This window comes from Siniperca chuatsi, linkage group LG21, assembly GCF_020085105.1.
Source record: "Siniperca chuatsi isolate FFG_IHB_CAS linkage group LG21, ASM2008510v1, whole genome shotgun sequence".
NCBI lineage: Eukaryota > Metazoa > Chordata > Actinopteri > Centrarchiformes > Sinipercidae > Siniperca > Siniperca chuatsi.
In genome coordinates, this window is record NC_058062.1 from 20,990,838 (window position 1) to 21,012,396 (window position 21,559).

General features: G+C 37.8%; 2 protein-coding genes across 6 annotated transcripts; one reads left to right on the forward strand and one right to left on the reverse strand.

Annotated features, from left to right (window-relative positions):
* Positions 1–572: 572 nt before the first annotated feature.
* Positions 573–16,059, reverse strand: cln3 (CLN3 lysosomal/endosomal transmembrane protein, battenin). Of its 5 annotated transcripts, none has more exons than XM_044182066.1 (16): positions 15,822–16,059; positions 15,630–15,675; positions 15,484–15,520; positions 14,228–14,324; positions 14,008–14,091; positions 13,373–13,452; positions 11,470–11,555; positions 10,781–10,853; positions 9,682–9,825; positions 8,765–8,904; positions 6,513–6,595; positions 6,365–6,433; positions 6,225–6,280; positions 6,030–6,123; positions 4,572–4,712; positions 573–2,695 (listed from the first exon to the last, which is right to left on the reverse strand). In XM_044182066.1, the coding sequence occupies exons 1-16, from the start codon at positions 15,822–15,824 to the stop codon at positions 2,579–2,581; spliced, it is 1,350 nt and encodes a 449-aa protein (XP_044038001.1). In that variant the 5' UTR covers positions 15,825–16,059; the 3' UTR covers positions 573–2,578. The 5 variants fall into 5 exon arrangements, with proteins under 5 accessions (XP_044038001.1, XP_044038005.1, XP_044038000.1 ...); XM_044182070.1 differs by having other exon boundaries at positions 6,513–6,568; positions 15,822–15,996; XM_044182065.1 differs by having other exon boundaries at positions 15,630–16,053.
* An 848-nt stretch (positions 16,060–16,907) lies between these two features.
* On the forward strand, positions 16,908–21,403 carry LOC122869269 (tryptase-2-like). Its single transcript, XM_044182089.1, has 5 exons — positions 16,908–17,039; positions 17,813–17,987; positions 19,036–19,313; positions 20,405–20,544; positions 21,085–21,403. The coding sequence occupies exons 1-5, from the start codon at positions 16,982–16,984 to the stop codon at positions 21,271–21,273; spliced, it is 840 nt and encodes a 279-aa protein (XP_044038024.1). The 5' UTR covers positions 16,908–16,981; the 3' UTR covers positions 21,274–21,403.
* The last annotated feature ends 156 nt before the right edge of the window (positions 21,404–21,559 follow it).

Here is a 21,559-nt window from a genome sequence, read left to right on the forward strand (position 1 = left end):
AGTCAAACAAAACAATCCCTAGTTTCAGCCTCTTAACTGAGGATTTTATGCTTTTATAAAGAGTACGGTCTAGACCTGCTCTATAGGAAAAGTGCAATGAGATAACTTCTGTTATGAATTGGCGCTATATAAATAAAATTGAATTGAATTGAATGCTTTTCTCTGTCTTATGTGATAGTAAACTGAATATTTTTGGGTTTTGGACTGTTGGTCTAACAAAATAAGCAATATGAGGAAGTGACCTTGGGCTTTATGAAATTGCAAAGGCCATTTTTCACTTTTCTGAAAACTATGAGTCAATTAATCAAGAAAATAATTATTTTGTTAATGAAAATAGTTGCAGCCCTAATGAAAACAACCATCCTCAGTTGTATTTTAGAGCAAAATGGTTTTGAATGATACTTAAGATATAATAATTCAAAGGTGGAAGGCAGAAATGATGTGTTTGAGTGACTCACTATCAGATGGTCCTACATTATCGAGAATACTGTGAGCTAATGAGCAAACACCATGTTCTGTAATTTCAAATGCCCAGAAGCAATAATCACGGTCCAATCACAACAAAGACCACATTTTTGAAATGCACTTCAAAATGTATTCACATTTTTATTTTACATGACAAATACCCATTTTAATGCTTTCTGTCCATTTTTTAAGCCTTGATTTGACACTTAAAAACCTCTGGAGATGTATAAAGTTTGATCAAACAAGACCAAGCTTAAAAACACAACTGTAAGTTGTAACACAGTTATGACCATTCAACAGTAGCAGCATAACATGAAATGTTGGTAGTTCAAATTTCAGTATGAATGTGCACATTAGTATGTGTTTGAGACATGTTTAAGAGAAAACGGCGTGTATATGAACAAAGGACATGGTGATTCTTATTCGATCATTATTATTTTAATAATTACTACTATTTGTAAAATAGTAGTAAACCAAGTTTACTTACATTACTTTCAGAAAACAGGAAAGCTGATGTTAACAATGTTGACAGGCACATGTTCCCACTGTCTTTTGTTAAGACACCTTGTCACTGACTTAATTGAAATTTAAAATAATTTGCATTTGAAAGCTTTGGACATTGTCCTGTTTTCCAGATTGTTACAGTATATAAAATATATGTAAAATAAAATGTTAATCCACATAAAAAGACCTTTGTTATCTTTGGTAGAAACATTTTTGGTCACTTCAATCATGACCTGTTTTAACAGTGCCAGTGACTGAAAAGCAAAACAAAAGCAACAACATATGTCAGTTAGTTAAGCAATAACCTGATTCAACCTGGTTCTGAGAATCTTGAAGGCACCACAAAACAATTTCATCTACTGGGCACTTCTAACTTCTGGATGGGATTTTTTTATTTATTTATAAAGCAGAGTCTTCTGTTCAGAGAAGCAACTCTATTACTATTAATTCAACTGTGTAAAGTCAAAAACGATGTTGTAGTGATGTTGCAACAGTCAGTACTCAATGGTTGGGCTCCTCGGTTGTGTACCTGTATCGAGTACACAACATCAATATGTAATGTTGGTGTGAGATTAAATATCTCACACCATTAGTAGTAAATATAAATAAAAATGTAAGCTTTAAAACCTTAAGCTTTAAGACCTTCATTACCAATTATTTTATTGTACCATTTTGGTTTTAAAGTTGAACTAGGTACATTTGTATAATTCCTGCTCTAAATAACAGCGAGACACACTTTTCATTTTGAAGACTTCATTATTGTAAAAAAAAAAGACTCAACACTTGCTGTCCCCTAACAGGAAGCTCTTCAAACTATAATGATGAGACAAAGACACAGGAGGTGCTATTTTTGAAAATGAGATGCTCTACTCTGTCCAGTCATTCAGAAAATTTCTGATCAGTAAACACTGTTAAAATAAACTGTAAATGTAATAAAATAAATATTCTGATTATGTCATATGCTTTGTCTCTTTGAGATGTGTGTTGTTCATACTGCATTTCTTCATTTAAAACTACCTACGGCTGCAGTAGATGGAAACTGAACATTTCCTGTCCTGCTTTCGCTGCTTCACATTAAAAGCTTAACCACAGGAAGGCTTTTCTTGTGAAGCAGCTACAGGAAACGCATTGTTATTTGTCATCGAGGTTAGTGCACAACTAATATTGGTCTGCAAAACAAGCTATGGACATTTTCTTTACTTTTACGACAGCAGAATCAGTTTTTCTCTGCAGGTGACAGGCTCTTAAAGCAGTTTGTGCAAACAAAGTTAAGTAAGCTATTACCATGCCTTCCTGTTGAAAACCACTTTTGTCATGGGATAATATGGCCCGGCATGTGTATCCCAAAAAGCAGCATTAGTTGATCAGTGGATGTGGGTGAAAAAGATAAGTCAGTAAGTGAGTCCACCTCTCTCTGGATGGCTCACTGGTGGTTATTAGGAATCTGCATTGAATACAGTATGTGGAGTCAATACTTTTTATGTAGGAGTAAAGCCTGCTTTTGTCAGATGGTCTCTAACTCATATCAGATTTTTTTTTTTTTAAATCCCTCAAATGGAACGCACCCACGTCTTGCTTATTCATCCTGCTGGTCAGTGTGTGGGCTGGGTCACAGGGAACAGAAGTATCTGTGGATGGGGAAAGCAGTGAGTCCAGCCAGAGCTATGCCCAGACTGTCTCCTACACTGGCAGCAGCCATGGCAAACTCCCTCTGTCTGTCTTCAGTCTGTGGGAGAAAAGAAAGAAGTCAGGATGAACACACACTAGACATTTAATGTAGAATGACAAACAACACAGCTACAACTCAACTGTACACAATATTTTTTTCCCCCTTAACTATATCTACATACATACATAATATATATATATATATATATATATATATATATATATATATATATATATATATATATATATATATAAGGTGGCCAAAGGAAGAGATACAGACCACAGACATTAAGACGCAGAAGCTCCTCACCGTGCATGAAGGGTTCCATCCCAAATCCAGCACTGTACGCTAGCCGTAAGGAAGGCGGCCGTGGACTAGTGAGTGTGAGAGCCACTATCCAGGATGAAACATCCAAGATCCACAAGTACATCAAAGATAAGTCCCCAACAGATGACGGACGTGCTCAGTGAATGTCTCAGGCAATGGGGAACAGAGGAAGAGGTGCTGGAGGAGGGACCAAGAAGATCAAGAAGTCCTACCAATGGCTAGAGCGGGCCGGACTGAACGACAGCACAGAGGCACTCATCATGGCTGCACAGGAGCAGGCCCTGAGCACCAGAGCAATAGAGGCCCAGACCTACCACACCAGACAAGACCCAAGGTGTAGGCTGTGCAAAGAGGCCCCTGAGACAATCCAGCACGTAACTGCAGGGTGTAAGATGCTGGCAGGGAAAGCATACATGGAGCGCCATAACCAAGTGGCTGGCATAGTGTACAGGAACATCTGCACGGAGTATGGACTGGAAACCCCGAGGTCAAAGTGGGAAACGCCTCCAAAGGTGGTAGAGAATGACCGAGCCAAGATCCTGTGGGACTTCCAGATCCAGACTGACAGAATGGTGATGGCGAACCAACCAGAAATCGTGGTGGTGGACAAACACTAGAGGAAAGGCGTTGTGGTTGACGTGGCAATACCAAGTGATGGCAAGATCAGGAAAAAGGAACATGAGAAACTAGAGAAATACCAAGGGCTCAGAGAAGAGCTGGAGAAGGCGTGGAAGGTGAAGGCGACAGTGGTGCCCGTGGTCATCGGAGCACTCAGGGCAGTGACCCCCAAACTGGAGGAGTGGCTACAGCAGATCCCTGGAAGAACACCAGACATCTCGGCCCAGAAAAGTGCAGTACTAGGAACAGCAAAAATACTGCGCAGAACCCTCAAGCTCCCAGGCCTCTGGTAGAGGACCCGAGCTCGAAGGATGAGACCACCCACGGAGGGTGAAGGACGACGTTAACCCCCCACCCCACCCCCCACTATAGCCTAAATAAGAAACATTTCATCAGTGGATAGAAATTAAAATTGTACATAAAGCAGAAGACAAATGAACTGTACATTTCCACTCATTTTGTCAGTGCAACAACACAGTCATGTCATACTCAACATTCTGCTGCTCTCTCTTCCAGAAATATTGTTTTATATAGGCTAAATATGTCCAATCCCCTTGACTTTGCCATTTTTTGAATGATGTTAGGCTCCTATGAATGACTCAACACCTCCTGCAGATGTTTCTTCCCCGCAGCTCAAAATGAGAGGCCCTTTGATCTGGCTTTTAATGTGAAACACATGCAGGAAGTATTCTGTTTCATTGACAGTAGCTTGAAAACGATAATGTAGAAGCTGTTGGGAAAAAAATAGTGAATTGTGAGAACAGTATTTCAGTTAGAGAAGAGAACCTGAGAGCATCAAAGTGAAAGTTTGATGTGACTCTGTTGTTCTGATAGAATTAATGCTGTAGAAATGTACAGGATACTGATTTTATCATGGCAACAGGTTAACACTGAGGAAGTGTTGAATTTACATTAACAGCAAACAGCTGCTTTTAATGACACGTGGATACCCCGAATAACAAACCAACTGACAGAAAGTTAACCTGACCTCCTTGCTGATGAAGTAGAAGGTGTTGACATAAGCAGCTCCACCCAGAAGACCCTCATAGAGGACAATAGTAAACACCAGCCAAGCACTGGGCAGGAACTGGTACTGCACTGCAAACAGGAGCAGCACTGCATTCACCACCTGTGGCGGGCAGAGAGGAGGGGAGGTGTAGAACAGAGAGCATGGCAATCAGCACTTTGATACAAGACACAAACTAACTGCATCGAAAAACAGATGCATCAGCAGTCACAAGCTGAACCTTAACAGGAATGTGACAACTTAACAAATGCAGCTCTTAGGCAAGCAACTGGAAATAACCAAGCTTTGTAGCTAATCTTTGTAAAAAAAACCAATTTGGCTATTTCAAGTGTATTTGTACTGCTCTCTGTGGGTTATCACTGTACCTGTTACTATTGTAGGTAAGGGTTCAATATTCTGTTTTAAGCTGGTGCATATTTGACATTCGCCACTGAGTGACAGTCAGCGCACAATACTGAACACTGTGATAACTGTTCTGGCTTTTTTATTAACAGACTTGGGTTGTACAGTTGGATGAGGATAGGCGTGTATGGTTCAACAGAAACTAAATTTAAAAAGAAAACATAACATGGAAATCAAAAAAAAAGAAGAAAAAAGGACAATGGTGACAACATAAACACTCAAAAGAAGAACAAGAAACCACCTTTGATCTCACTCCATCTGCTGAGTCTCAGCCTTACCCCATTGCCAACTAATAGTATTAATTAAGCCAGCCAATAGATTGCACGTTGTTCTGCCACTAATTATTTAGTTAATATGTGATGTGATATCAATATGACGGTGGGAATGTATTTCAGTTATACTACAATAAGAACTACTATAAGACTATTAAACTATAAGATTACTATTAGAACTACAATAGAACAAAAAAATCTGAACTTCCCATTCCCATAGTCCCATTACACACTCAAGCCTTGCTAATAACTATATTATTCAATTGTGTTCACCTACAGTTCATTACAATTTTGACCTATATTTACTGCATATTTACATTCTAAATACCAGGTAGAGACTGTACCTACTACTATGTTACCATGTTATTGTTCATACACACCTGTGGTAAAACAATTTTTTTTTGCAATACTGCACAGTTATTGTCTGTACTCTAATGTTTATATATGATGTAGCAACTAAATGATGGTTAAGATCAAGCAACATATATAATGCATTTATCCAATAAACTCTAGGGAATTACTGTACCTATCAAGTTACTAATTTTGACTTTTAATATTTAACCTTGACCAGGGTGTTTCCCCAGCCTTATTTAGCTGCCACATGCAGAAATTAATGGACTATCCAACTAAAAAAAGTTGGCAGTTAACATTTTATAAATATGTTTAATATGAACTGTCTGATTCATTTTAGGAAATGAAGCCAAACCCTTTTCTGCTGATTTGTACTTTATTCTCTATTTCTCACCTGTAGCAAAGAGAGAGCCCACAGTTTCCTGATCTTCACACAACACAGGGAGGATCGAGACACCAACACACCAACCTGGTACAGCGTCTGGTACCTGAGCACATGCATAATTAATAACCAAATTCAACTCTACGTCATTAGACAATTTAAATAAAGTAATCCCTTCAGAATAATACTCTAGTGAGGCTAACCAACCAGCGATACAGCTCTGCATGGGACAGGAAAAAGTTGGGGAAATACAGGAGTTCCATCTGAAAAAGAAAACGTCTATATCATTCTGGGATCAATATTATCACAAACGTGAATGTGATGCTAGAGGGCACCAGAGAACTTACCAAGCCCTGGTTGATGAAGTACTCAGCAAAGTAGACCAGTCCCAGGGGAAACACAAACCTCAGCAAGCCCTGCTCACAGGAACCAAGAGGAATTATATTGTAACCAGACAAATACTCAAGTCTGAAGTAAAGTGAAGCGTACACTTACTTTGATGACATGCAGTTTCTCTGTGAAGGTGAGAGGTCCAGTGGTCCTGTCTTCTGCTACATTTAAGGTGAAGAGAACATGGCCTGTGTAGTTATTCAATAACACACAGCATTAACATTCAGCTTACATTCACATCAACAGTGTGGTGCAGTGGGAGAGGAAATCAACAGCCTCTTTTAATCTGTCTGCGCATCACATGACAAATAGGGGTCTTCATTGTGGAGAAGCGTGGTCACAGTAATTCAGACACTGCAGGTTCACTCTATCAAACAAAAGAAACTCCACTATCCTTATATATAATTGAATTAAAACTCAATACACATGAGATTGATGTCAATCCTCTCATCTCATTCTTGGAAATAAAGCAAATAAGTGTATTTCCAGAAATGTTGAACTATTAATTGAAATGTCATGCACACCCCGAAAACTGGAAAAATGTGTTCCTGTCAAGGATTGGCAGATCAGAGAGGAATGTCAAATACAGGCTCATTTTGGTGGTGTTGGTCGGGTGGTCTCGAACTGAATTAGTGTAATGTAATCAATATTTTCATTTTAACAATGGATCACATGACCACTTGTATGTTAAAAGTATTGCTCATAATGACAAACCCACAGAGAATTATCACCAACTCTGCAGTTCCTCTCAGCTCTACAAAGTGTTTTAGCGTCTTTCAGCTCAAAGTTTTGGTTTTCCGGCCCAGAACTTTACTGTTTTGATTCACTCTCACTGTCATAGAGTTTTCATAATTTTTATTATTTTTTTTAAATCCCTGAGAAACCCTGTCCTCACTACAGCAGACAGACAAAGTTAGCGACTAGCTGGTGAACATAGTGGAGCATTTAGATATTTTTCACAGAAGTTGGTGGAAAACAAAACAGAGCTAAAAGAGAGTGAATATTGGATTTCCATTCATCAGCCCCCAAGTGGCCAAAAATAATAAAATATTGCAGGTTTAAAGGTGGGGTATGCAATTCTAATCCAATACACGTCTTTGTTTCAAATTCAGTGAATATCTCCTCACAGTCCGCTAGCTGTCCGTTCTGTGTGCGCGCTGTGGCTCGGACCAAGCAGACCACACACACTATTCCAGCCATGATTTGTGTGTCAGGTAACATTAAATGACTTGCCCACGGACATTCAGCTTACTTTCTAGTCTGCCAAGATATGCTGTTGTTGTGATGTTAGCTATAGTAGCAAGACAGTTGTGAGTATCGCTGTCTGGAGCTGCTGTGCTGGCTCTGGGAAACCGTCTCGTCCTCTCTGGCTGTTACAGCAGTAACTGTGGGGACAGTTTGCTAACCCACAACATAGCTAAGCTAACCCACAACCTAGCTAATGTTAGTAACATTACTTGGTGTGTTGTTGTTCGCTCTATATCATGGTATTTGTCATGGTATTGGTATTTCCCCAGAATCACATACCCCACCTTTAAAGAAATAGTCCAATGACTTGTTTTACGTCTGACTTAGTAGCCAAGCTAAGCACAAAGAATGGAAACGGGGGAAACTGCTAGCCTAGCTGTATCAAAAAAGACAAAATAAAAAACAATCCTAAAGCTATCTTATTTACCCACTGAGTACAAAGTGTAAATATCAAATATAAAAATATTAACTAATGTAATGCTCAATTCCTAATTCTGTATAGGGTACATCATACAAAACCTGGATATCAGTTTTCGCTATTACACAGAGCGGATAACATCCAACATTTATCTGTTTCCCCACACAAATCCTCCCATATAGAGATTCCTTAATCGCTTCCAATGCAGATATACATATCTGAATGACACACGTCCTTCAACCAAACCAAGATAAAACAACTGGGGCCATTGAGGTTATCTAATCTCAAAAGTCCCAAGAAGTCCTGGTGTCTAATGTAATGACTCATTTAAAGTTTGAAGTGCATACATATAATGAAACAAAAACTTTCTTTTATCACCGTAAAAGCAAAATTAAGATCAAACTTTTTCTTTCCTCCACAAAACTGACACATGCTTTCATTATCAGATCAGATTACAGCAATGCACTGCTCTTAGGCCTTCCAAATAAATGTATTGCACAACTGCAGCTAATGTTAAACTCTGCTGTTAGATTAGCATTAGATTATTATTGTACATTTCAATAATAAAGTTATCGTGCAAGTCCTGCTTTGACTGAATTTGTTCACTGTATTTTAATGTCAAATTATTATTTTTTAATTATATCAATTTATTATGTTTTTATCATTTGTAGTGTGAGTTTGTGACACGTACCTGGGGTTGATTTCTCCTGCTCCTCTTCTTCTGATCCATCCATCAGCTGCTGTCTCTCCTCTGAGGCCACAGCTGCATATTCTGTCTCCCTGCTTTTCCACTGAGGTAATGAAGGTGGAGGAACCAGCAGGAAGAAATAGCTGGTGGTGGTGTTGGGATAAGCAAAAAATAAGATCCAGGAAGGATGATTTCATTAGTATTGTAAGTAAAACAAGAGAAGAAATGAACAGAGAAATATGTTAAAACATGTAAAGGGCAACCAGGTTTATTTGATTGTGGAATCCAAAATTATAGTCATCTTGTTATACGATAGAGTTTATAAAGAGTAGTCACTCTCTTTGGATTTTTTCCACATTTACGGTTTTAAACTTTCTGTTGATCAGTTTCAAAAAATCCTAATTACATCCACTGTGATTCAAAGTTCAAGTTCAAAGTCAAAGAGCAATAACCATTGTAACTGTGCAGCTCCAGCTGTAAATAGAGTGAAATGAGTGCCATGCATAGGCACAAGAATCTGTCTGTCTATACACACAGGGATGGGGTCGATCCTATGAGTCAGAACTTAACAAACTAAGATGTTTACCAGATAAAATGGGACTATATTTGGTATTGATTGTTCTCCATTCTTAGGTGCTATTGCACAAATATGTCAAATCCTTGTCAAGATCAGGCTGACAAAAAATATTTTCTACTAAACTTGTTTTGAACATTGCTTCTACAAGCCTTTAAAAATCAGTTGAAACAGAAATTTAATCATATCATGGATGGTAGAAATTATTTTTGGCAGGTATATATATTTAATGTGACAGTCCTTGGAAGGTGAGACTAAAGGAACATTTTGGACAGTGCTTCTAAAATACAGAATGACTGGTAACAAATACAGAATTTATTTCATATATTTTTATTTCCACACTTACCTAATCAACATTGCAAATGGGACCACCAGCATGATGAGAAGTGTGATCTTGGGCGACAGGCCGACTTGGATGAGGCCTGAGTAGAGGAAGGCTCCAGCAACACCAGCACCACCAGTACCTGAGCCCCAACCTCCCAGTACATCCCTGAGGCAGGTGGGAAACCACTGTTTACAACCCAAACTATCTTTATAAGACACGTCATGGTGTATTTAATGACCGATACGTTACAAAAACACAACATGAGAGATACACAAATACACACTTACATGTGTACAAATGGTTTGTTAGACCATCAGCAGCTACTTTACATTATTGCTGCCAATTTCCCAATTTTCCACTGGTTTAAGTTCATGACAGGGTGGTATTAAAATGATCTTTCAGGGACCTGAAGCTTGATTGGGATAGGTTCAATTGTAGTCACATTATTTTCACATGGCATTGTAATTGCAAAGAGGGACTTTTCTGAAGCCTCATCATTGAAGGTTCATTTAAGGAAGCTCTAACATCAGGGATTTAAAGTGCCAAAAAACACTGCATTGACTGAGGAAAATCTGACGCTCTTTATTTCAGAATTTTGCTCAAGTTTTCAAAAAGAAAGACTTCTTAAAACAGCCTCTGTTCATACCAGGGAGAGAAAGAAAAGGGGTGGAAAGTTAGGAATAATAGAAATTAAAACACTCATGGTAAATCAAAATTATAGAAAAGTCATATTTGACTTTGACTTAAAAGTCAGAATTTTGACTTAAAAAGTTATCATTTTAACTTAACTATCTCATAATTTAGTCTTAGTATCATTTAAACTTTATTTTTTTATGTATGTCTTTCCTAACGTTTAATCTATTTTATTTCTTTCCTATCAGAAATAGGCTTCCATGCAACTGCATCCCAAAGACGTCAAAGGAAAAACTTTGGAAATGGCTATAAATAAATTTACAATTCGTAGTAAAAACATGTAAAAATACTGGCCGTCTTTTAACAACATGCTCTCAGTTTTGAAGTTTATATTAAGAGACTATAACTTACACTACACAGCGCCAAGTTATGTCATCTGCTGAAGTTCAATTTAGATTTAGTGTTGAAGTGGTGAATAAGTGTTTACCTGCTGAAGAAGACTGTGAGAGAGAGGAAGGACAGTTCTCCCAGTCCAGAGCTGATACTGGCAAAGATCACTCCTAGAAACACAGAGGTAGAGAGGTTCATCTGAGTGAGTCAAGTGGGGAAGGACAGAGATACCTTGAAAATACTCATGAATTACAGAAAAGTAATAATCACATGGGGGACTTATTTCTTATATATACACATATATACATATATACATATATATACATATTTACATATACACATATATACACACACATACATATATATATATACATATACATATATATATATACATATACATATATATATACACATATACACATATATACACATACACATATATACACATACACATATATACACATACACATATATATATATACACATTTGATACAGACTTTTGAAAGAATAAAAGTGTATGTATGCAAAACTTGAAACTAAACATCAGTTCACTTCCCAGTGTTAGCATGGTGATAAGTATTTCTAGCAGCAGGGCATGATAAGACTAAAATGGTATCATATTTCTGTGGAATAACCGCAGCTGGTCCCAATGAGATAAGATGACAGGAAATGAATTCGAGGCAAAAGATTCTCAGCTGTATTTAATCTATCATCAGTTTGACCACCAATAATGATAAAAGTTATGACTAAAATGAATAATATCTCTGTAAAAAATGGCAGCTTTACCTAGAATGCTCATCCACACAGTTGAGGAGAAGGACACAAGGAGGAAACTTGTTGTTGCCATGATGGCACAGAACAACACTCGCATACTAGAAAAACAGGAATTAGGCAGGAAATTTACAATACAGTGCGATACTCATGTAGTACAAAAGCATTAAAGGACCATGCTATTATTTGTAGAATATTCTTTTTGCTGTATTTACAAGTCACTGTCCAATTAGAACACTGCACTCCCAGGATGCAGGCTTACTTGTGGTTCCTAGAGTCTCCAAAAGTAGAATGGGAGCCAGAGCCTTCAGTTATCAAGCTCCTCTCCTGTAGAATCAGGTCCCAGTTTGGGTTCGGGAGGCAGACACCATCTCCATATATTAAGAGTAGGCTAAAGACTTTCCTCTTTGATAAAGCTTATAGTTAGGGCTGGCATGGGTGAGCCCTGAACCATCCCTTAGTTATGCTGCTATAGGCCTAGACTGCTGGGAGACTTCCCATGATGCACTTCTTTCCTCTCTTCTCCTCTTCCTCTCCATCTGTATGCATTTTTATCCCATTACTGCATGTTACTAACTCGACATCTTCTCTCTCCCGTAGTTCGGTGCTTTCTCATTTCTCTCCTCTCTCCTTCTGTCACTTTCAGCAGGTATTTCTGCCTCCGGAGCTGCAGAGACTGGATCTGTGCTTGTGGGCCACCTGCTGCCCCCGTGTTCCTGCTCAACAACTGCTACTACAGTTGTTGTTATTGGCTTTCTTACTATGTATTACTATTGACATTATTTTTCCTATAGCTGTATTATTATTAATTTATTAATATTAATACTACAATCACATTTCTACTATTTTAAAAATTCAAGGTGGTATTTGCATTGTGCCTCCCTTTCTCCCACCCCCACCTTTCCCAAAACCTCTCTCCCACCCCCACCACCTCTGTCTCTCTGCAGCGGATGGCCGCCCACCATTGAGTCTGGTTCTGTCCAATGTTTCTGCCTCTTAAAGGAAGTTTTTTCTTGCCACAAGCCACATCAAGTGACATTTTTGACAGTCAGCCAGTCTGTGTGTACTGTAAATAAAAATAAAATAAAAGCTGGTATTCGCAAAAATGGCCAATTTCAAATAGTAGCCAGCACAAGGATGAAACTATCTGTACTAAAATGGATTCACTGTGATAAGCGACCATCAATGAAACTGAACAATTCCTACACATTTTTTAAAAGCCCACCAGGAAAGGTAAGCATTATGGCCACAGAGCAGCTTGTAGACACAGAAACATCTGTGTTACCAGTACCAAGGAAGCATTGAGTTTCATTGACAGTAGCTTAACAGTGATACAAAAACAGCAGAGTGGAAGCGACTGGAAAGAATTAGTGAATGAAATGTACATTATGCTAAATTTATCAAGACAACAGGTAAGCATGGAAGAAGTGTTGGGTTTGCATTAACCAGGGAACAGGGGACATTTGGAATAAAGTCCTATCTCTATTATAAGCCTGTTCCAAATAAAGGCCTGGCCGTGGCCACTATTTGAAAATTTGCAGTGACAAAAAGTAATGTGAGGCACCAAAGTAACCACCACATTTAAACATCTAGTGCTGAAATGTTGAATGATGGGATGACTGTTGGATATTTAAAATATGGAATGGCTTTAACCTGCAGGTATAACTATCTACATGGCTAGGTACAGTTACATTGGAAGTGAGAAAATCTGTTTTTTGTTATTTGGGTGAACTAAAACTTTAATTATTGACAGTGCATTAAAATTGGCTGGTCCCATTAAAATAATTTTGTAAATAATCAGGTTGAGAAAAAAAAGGCAAGTTGCAAAAATGTGCAGCCTTGAGAGATTTTATTATTTTTTTCAATTTACCGATTGATCTTTTATGAACAGGTTTACATGTGATAACCATTGTCTTACCCATAAGGCAGTTTGTGGATCACAAAGGGAGCCAACAGCTTGATGAGGAGTGTTGGAAGGATGTCAGCTAACAGCACAGCCTGAGGAGAAAAGCATCAGAACTGACACTCAGACCAAGAGTAATAGTGAATGTTTGCCCCTGACGAGTGTGATGTCCTCTTATAAATCATTAGTGCTTATATTTCAAATATGATGTGCCAAAAAAGAAATGCTTAAGGAAAAGTTTTACATTTCTGTGGAATATTTTTTACTGTTGCCTAAAGTAATGGTTCCCAAAGTGGGTGCTGTGGTAATATATATGTTACAGTCCCTTATTTTTGTGGATGTGTTTCTCTGTTCAAGCTTCATTTTGCCATTTAGCCTCATAACACTGTGGGGTTCTGCAGTACTGAGAGCTGAAGAGATTTTCCATTCTGGTACTTTCATTTCTAGTTTTATGGTCATTTTAGTTTCAGTACCTGTTTATGCATTCTATTTTGTGCTTTTTTAAAAACGTATTTAAAAACAGAGTCACCACTGCTGACTTCTTTCTTGTCTCGTCTATCACAAAACCTCACAGTGACAAACGAATAATTCTCTGTCAACATACGGACTGGTTAAGGTCATTTGGTGTTGTGTAGCAAATCTCCATTTACCGCAGTAGAGACAGGATTGCAGTCATAGCGGCTACTGTTGCTACTGTTCCCACCTTGGAAACCCACAGCCAATGTGGCTGAAGCCTAGAAATAAAAAAGGAAATTAGTAAAAAGTGAATAATTAGCTGCATATCTATACAGACTTTATAGTTTCAAGCCCTTACCAATAACAACGGTCACTGCTAATACAAAATATTTAAATACAAATTTGTCTTCTTACAGATACTGTGGCGTTTCCTGACTCTTGTTTTTTGAGGACGTCGTGGGCGGCACTCAGCATTACCACATAAGCAAAGTTGTTGCACAATCCGAGAAGCCTGAGGAGGTAATCAGAAGAGGGGATAGATAATACAGGGTAAGCAGATTCAGATGTGTCAATAACTGACAACTAAGCCACTGGCTGAGAGGTTTCTCACCAAAAGAACTGTAGATCTAAATCATGCATTTTAGAAAGCTTTATATTTTTAAGTTAAGCTTTATGTAAACATGTTGTGGCCACTTCAATTTTGTGCAAGGCCTTTATCACGTCAACCATACCCACCTCCTCCCCATGTTTGAATTAAAAAAAAATCTTTTTAAACACTACAGTACTTAGATACTTTTTTCATTACCATTCTTTTAAATTTTGCTTCATGCCAATTTAATGTTGTCTTCACAAGACCTTCCCTATAAAAAAAACATAATTTAGATGAGAAAATATATGACAAAAATATAGGTAAACAAAGCTTAGAATTCAATTCCAACTTTTTTGTATTTAATTTAATTTATGTATAATTGACAGTTTTTGACACTCGATTTTACTGACCTATTTCATTTGGTACTCAGAAAGTATTGGAATATGATACCCTGCTCTAATATTAATTTTAAAAAGGACACTAATACATTAATTGTAATGTGAATCTCGTTTTTACCTTTCCTACATGTAGCACTAATTAGCACTTGAACCAGATTTCATCAACTACTTGTGACTAATAAACATAATAACATTTTTCCTTCTTATGTTGTTGTATTAATCTTTACCATGACATTTTAAGTTGAAAATTATCTGAAACAGTTTTCTTTTATTTACTTCTTTAAGTTGTCAGGAGCTGCAAGGAGGGTTTTATTTTCTTAAATATGAATAACATCAAACAGAAGGTCTCTGTTCCCTCCATTTGTCTGACAGTGAATGTAGGAGTGGAAGGATATACTATACTGCTATTAGTAAGTCAACAGTAAGAGCAAGCTGTGGGCTTCATTGGTTTTGGACATTAGTTTGACAATCAGCACTACTTTCACTTTATATATAATACTGGCTTACCTCTGGCAAGGTATAAGTAAGGTGGCATTTGCCCCCTTATTTTATAGAACACTTTAAATGTAGTTATGAGAACTGGTAGCATTACTTTAAATAGTATGTCTTAGGAAACGTCGCCATACTTTAGCATTGGTTTTGAAAACTAGACTTTCAGCTTGTTTAAAACACTGGACACTCACCAAAATCCAATATAGTTGCGCCATTGTGTAGAACGACCTATAAATAATAGATAAACAAGACGTTTAGCGACTCATATAACAATAATGTTTGTATTACAATATTCTTCAGTCAAGTCAAACACACTGCTGACAGATGACAGACCCACCATTAATGTCAGAGCGTTGAATAACATCTGCGTTGACGCTGGCTGTCTGCTCCATGTTGACAAATGAGCACAGGATAAAATAAAACCGAACAACCGGGCCGACAGTCAGAACTATTACAGTGCTAAGGAGACATCGTAGACTGGATGCTAAGTAGCTCGGTCATCATCCACAAACACACACGCCAAACTCACCATTAAGTATGAGGTGTATTTTGTACGGCATCGGCTTGAATTTCTGATCAATTTTGTAAACTTCGACGACGTCACATGAAACGCGGTGTTTCATACAAATAAATTCCCGCTGAAACAAACCACCCGTGAAGAACGTTCCCGTTCGGTGATGCTTCTTTTCCAGTCTATGATCCAAACTTAGCTGGCAACTTTCGCGTTTATTATTCTTGCTATGCAAATGACAGTATTTTGTAATATTAAAAAGACCATACTTGAAAAATATATTTTTGTCATTAGCTATTTGTGGCTTGCGGCAGCTGACTGGGATCCAGACTGTGACTGTCCTTAAGGGCTTCTTCACTGCCCCTGCTTTCAGCATTACAAGCTGCATGCCATGGATGTATTTGTGCCTTTAATGTAACCCCCCTAATTAACATTTAAAAGCAGTATATAAACACTTAATACATGGTTTACAACAAAAATATCACAGCATAAATTACACACTATAATGTAGTTGTAATCATTTATTGAGTGTATCATAAATGTGAAATTGGGGAGGTTAAAATAAAGTGCTATGCAACAACAAATAGGACTTTAAGAACATAGTCTGAGCAGCAGATTGACAAAATATTAATGAAATACAACAACAATGATAATAATAATTGCATTAAACTTAACATTCAAATAATATAACACAAAATCTTACCACCAGGCTAAATTATAGTTCAAACTGTTTACTGTAAAAAGACTTAGGTGCTTTCAAAAGCTGACCTTTAAAGTTGTAAAAAAGAGAATTATGCTGTTACGACCAGAATATTCAGTCCTGTTTAAACTTTTACAGTAGATCATATTTTAAATGCTAATACAATGTTCTGGATTTATAACCTCATTCATTCAATTAAAGTACTATAACTTTGAAATACATTTTAAATTAAAAGTATAATATTTCTCTCTGAAATGTTGTGGAGCAAAACTATAATGCCTTACAAAGTGGAAATACTCCAGCAAAGTACCAGTATTTTATAACTGTGGTTCACAGTACTGAGTAAATGTACTTTTCAGGTGTGGTTTGAGAGGAAAAGGAAGGCTGATAGTGCTGATAAGAATTTCATCTCTCCGGCAGTGTATATAAAGCTTCAGCTGCTCCCTCGCAGCCTGCAGAGCCACTGCTTCACTCTATCATGGCCATGGCTTTCTGCAAACTTCTCATTGTGCTGGTACTGATCCACAACACTGGAGGTGAGAAAACAAATATTCTTGTTGTCATCTTGAGAACATTATTTTAGTGTCAAGATGAATGCGTTGATGTATCTATTCAATTTGTGGAAGTGAATTTACCAACTCTTACTAGTAGAATTTACTACATAGACCTATGTAAATGTTTTTACAAATCATAAGATGAGGTATCAAAATCATGGGTCCAGTAAAATTACTCTGCAATTCTATTTTTTTTATGATATTAGCAGTTCTTTGACTAATGGTGCTGACTGGACATATTAGTTTGATTTCTGTGTATAAAACTTACTGCCAGTAGTGTGTCTATTGTAGATTTAGAAGAAAAATGTTTTTTTGGGAAATAGCTTATTTGCTTTCTTGGTTCCTTTTCCACGGAGGTCGCCATGTTGCACCGCCATGTTCTAGATGGCTCTAAATAGGGACGTTCGCATTTTAGCATAGTTTGTCCTGCAACGCTTGGAAGGGGAGGGTGATGCGAGCGGTATTCAAATGGGTCAAACTGCAGTTTCACCGCTAGATGCCACTAAATCCTACACACTGGACCTTTTTAAAGATGCTCTGTGGAGTTTCCTTGTAAACAAACAAAAAAAAGATAGATTTACATTCAGTGTTGCTCACCAAAACAAATGTGTCAAATGCATTTCCTTCATTTGCAAATCCGATTTTTTAAGTATTTAAATTTTTACATCCATGACCCACTCATAAAAACTGCTCCAGAGGTCATACACTCCACAGGATGAGCTACCCTTAAGATAGAAGTTTCATTATTTTTTTAGGTTCGCTTGGGGCTGAGGTGAGGAGCTCCATCGTCGGGGGGCAGGATGCTCCAAAGGGCAGCTGGCCGTGGATGGTCCACCTAAACATCACATCTGATGGTATCAACAAGTGGCGCTGCGGCGGCACCATCCTCAACAGTGAATGGCTACTGACTGCTGCAAACTGCTTGGATGAGTAAGAGTGTGTTTGTCTGTGTTTTCAGAATCTTAAAGTCTTTTTTTTCACATGACCCTAATCGTCTTCCACAGTAGTGAGCCCAATGATTATCATAGGCATCTAGGTTTATCAAGACCCCTATACTGCAATAACAATAAAACGCATTAAATGTACAAGTGTGCTGTTGGCTAATCAGTATAAATCTTTGAATACTAAAATATAATGCATAATTTATTAGAAAATACAATGGCTAATAGCCTAATACAGATGTAGAGCTCAGATATGTTGAAATATGTTGTAGTTAATAAATAGATAATGTAGACATAGATTCTGAAAATAAACAATGATTTAAAAATATGACATCCCTGATCTGAGATTAAATAGCAACCTCTATATTACAGCCCACATTCTTGATACACCTCATCATTCTAGTCTGTTATAATATTGCAGTAATATTTATAAAACATGCTTAGAAAAGTGTCCCACTTGAAAGCACTGACGCATGTGGGACAGTGCTTAGCCGACCAAGTTGTATTATTTAAACCTGCAATAATTGATTTTTTGGCCACTTGGGGGCAGCAGAAACAAGCTGTGAAAATAATTAATATAAAAATACTGATTAGTGCAGCTTTAAACATATAACATAAACAATGGTGAATGACACCAATGTTAAGGATATTAAAGGGAGCCTGATATCAGGGCAACCTAACAAAATGTGATGCATATAGATATTTGATCCATTGCTATTATAAAAATTATGATTATAGCCCCCTTAAAGCCCTTATGTTTTTAAGGTCCAATTCATACACTGGTCCACGTTCCCTGAACACGTCACCTGGTCTCTCTTTGAAATTTGACCGCATCGACAATGATGATGTTACACAAACAAGATTTCAAGATTTAAAACTCTTTATTGGTTCTATCCAGTCAAATGACAAAACAAGGCAATGCTTGTATGGCCCACTTCTGCTGAACCTAGCTACATGTCAGGAATCTAATGTGTAGTGTGTGTTAATGGAGGGTCATTCATAAATGCAGAAAAAAATGTGTGTGTTTGTGTTGGCAGACAGCGTAAACCTAATTTGGCTCGATCAATGGTTTGGGTTGGCTCACACAATCTGCAAAAGGAGTCTACTCGTTACATGGGTATACTTTATGTCATACGTCACCCTGAGTACCGAGCCCTGAGCACTGGCTATGTGAACGACATCGCCCTGATAAAGCTGAAGAAAAAGATGAAATTCTCACAGAACGTTGCCCCAGTGGGTCTGCCCAGCGTCGACGACACCTTCGGTTCATCATCTGAGTGTTGGATCACTGGCTGGGGGAGCATTGGGAATGGTGGTAAGTTCTGCATATAAAGTAGCCTATAAGGCGCACACACTGTATACGGACAAATGAATACACACACGCACATACACATCCATGCATTGTAAATTCTCATAAACAAAATGGCTTGGGCTGACCCTGCATATCAATGTAACACTGTTAACAGGTGGGCTTATAACCACTCATAACCAGGATTTTAGAAATGTTGAGATCATCAGTCAAAGTACCATATCCCTCCCCCATTAATTTTCATATTGTATTTGTTGAATTAGATATTTTTGTTTGATATTTTGTTTAATTAGATTAGTTCATATATAATTAATTATATTCATTATATTAGTTTATTTAAATGTTCTTTCAAGGGAATATCTCTGGAAATCAACAACTGCTGATAAACTTGAACAATTCATATGAAATGTTGTATACTGGACCGCGATTGGCTTCCAAACTAGTTGTGATGTCACAAATCATGCTCGTACGTCCACACGTTAAACCGAGATTAAAGATGAGCACAGAGAAACTTCCCTTCTTCAGCAGATGAGTGTGAAAACTAGTGTCAAACTCTGCACATACATCATTCTGCACAGTGAAGAGCAATAGGGAAAACACATTTTTATCAAACTTCAGATAGTTTCATCAAACAATAAGCGTATTTCCCAAAAAGTTAAACTTTTCCTTTAAGAATAGAGTTTTTAGGACTCTTAAAAAGCCCTACACACCAATGTTCCACCTACACAGGTGTTACTTATTTTGCCTGATTAGACCTCCTCTCAGGACTGTGTGTGTGTACAGACTGAGCTTTATTGTTATTATTATTATTATTATTATTATTATCTCTCTCCTCTCCTGTAACGTTTGTTGCAATTCTAAGGGATTAGGGATAGGGAACACTATCTGTCAAATATACAGTAGTAACACAAAATTATATGCTCTCTTCTCTCAAGGCTTAGTTTACCAACAAGATGATCTTAATTGTAATTCATTAAAAACAAAAACATCCAGCCATAAATACAGGCCTAACCTCGGATGCTAAACTACATCCCAAAATTATAAAAAAAATATCACCTCCTCCTCTGCACTCATTCTGTGTGTGTGCGCCTGTACAGTTCCACTGCCGGATCCGGAAACCCTTCAGCAGCTGAAGATTCCCATCATCCCTCAGAGTGTGTGCAAGGACAATTACCCCGAGCTGAATTCCAACATGCTGTGTGCAGGGGACATGGCTGGAGGGAAGGACGCCTGCAAAGTGAGTTTTACTGGTTAAGTCAGCCGAAATATAAATTCATTTCTCTTTGAGGGAGGCATGACCACTAGGTTGGGAAGCACTGGACTCCACCACTTAACTGTAAATGTATAGTTAAAAATAGCTCCACCTGGACCTACAACAGTAAAATACTACAATGCATTGAGGCATCAGTATTAACAATCTAATAATGTCATATATAATATTAGTTACAGAGGCCATTTTACTGCGGAATGAGTACTTTTACTATTGATACTTTAAGTACATTTTGCTGCTAATGCTTCTGTACTTTTACTGAATGCAGGATATTTACTTGTAATGGAGTATTTGTACATTGTTGTATTAGTACTTTTACTTAAGGGTCTGAGTACTTCTTCCACCACTGAAAATTACTTTTAAAAGTCGAATAACATCTCAACTATTGACCTATTCCTCCCAAAACTACCATATTTATCTGCTGTGTGTCAACGCAACAAGTTTAAAATAAGAAAAGAACAATGCAAAGTGGAAAGACTTGAGCGTATATATATGTTTCTTGTCCAGGGGGATTATGGCGGCCCGCTGGTGTGTCGTGCAGCCAGCGGCTTCGTGCAGGTGGGCATCATGAGTTATGGGAGTCGTGATGGTTGTGCTCTCCCAGGCAGCCCTGGCATCTACACCCAAGTGTCCAAGTATCTGAGGTTCATCGACGACTACATTCACCACGCCGAGGAAGCCTCCGCTGAGGTCTAACCGTCCTGACAACTCACCTTCATAGCTTCTCTCCTGTGTTGAACTGTCACTCCATCTTTCCTTTATGCTAGTTGACATGTACTCTGGTTTGTTCAACTAAACTCTTTGCATTAAAGCTTTAAAGCATCAATTTTGGTGTCACGACATGTTTTGGAGAATTTCTTAAACGCATGTGAGGTGAATTCAGCAGAGGCTGTCCACTAAGATAAAACAGACATCTTCATTCATAAACATAGAATATACCCCAAACCAAAACAGTAAGCCTTCCTCTCACACATGTATTCTT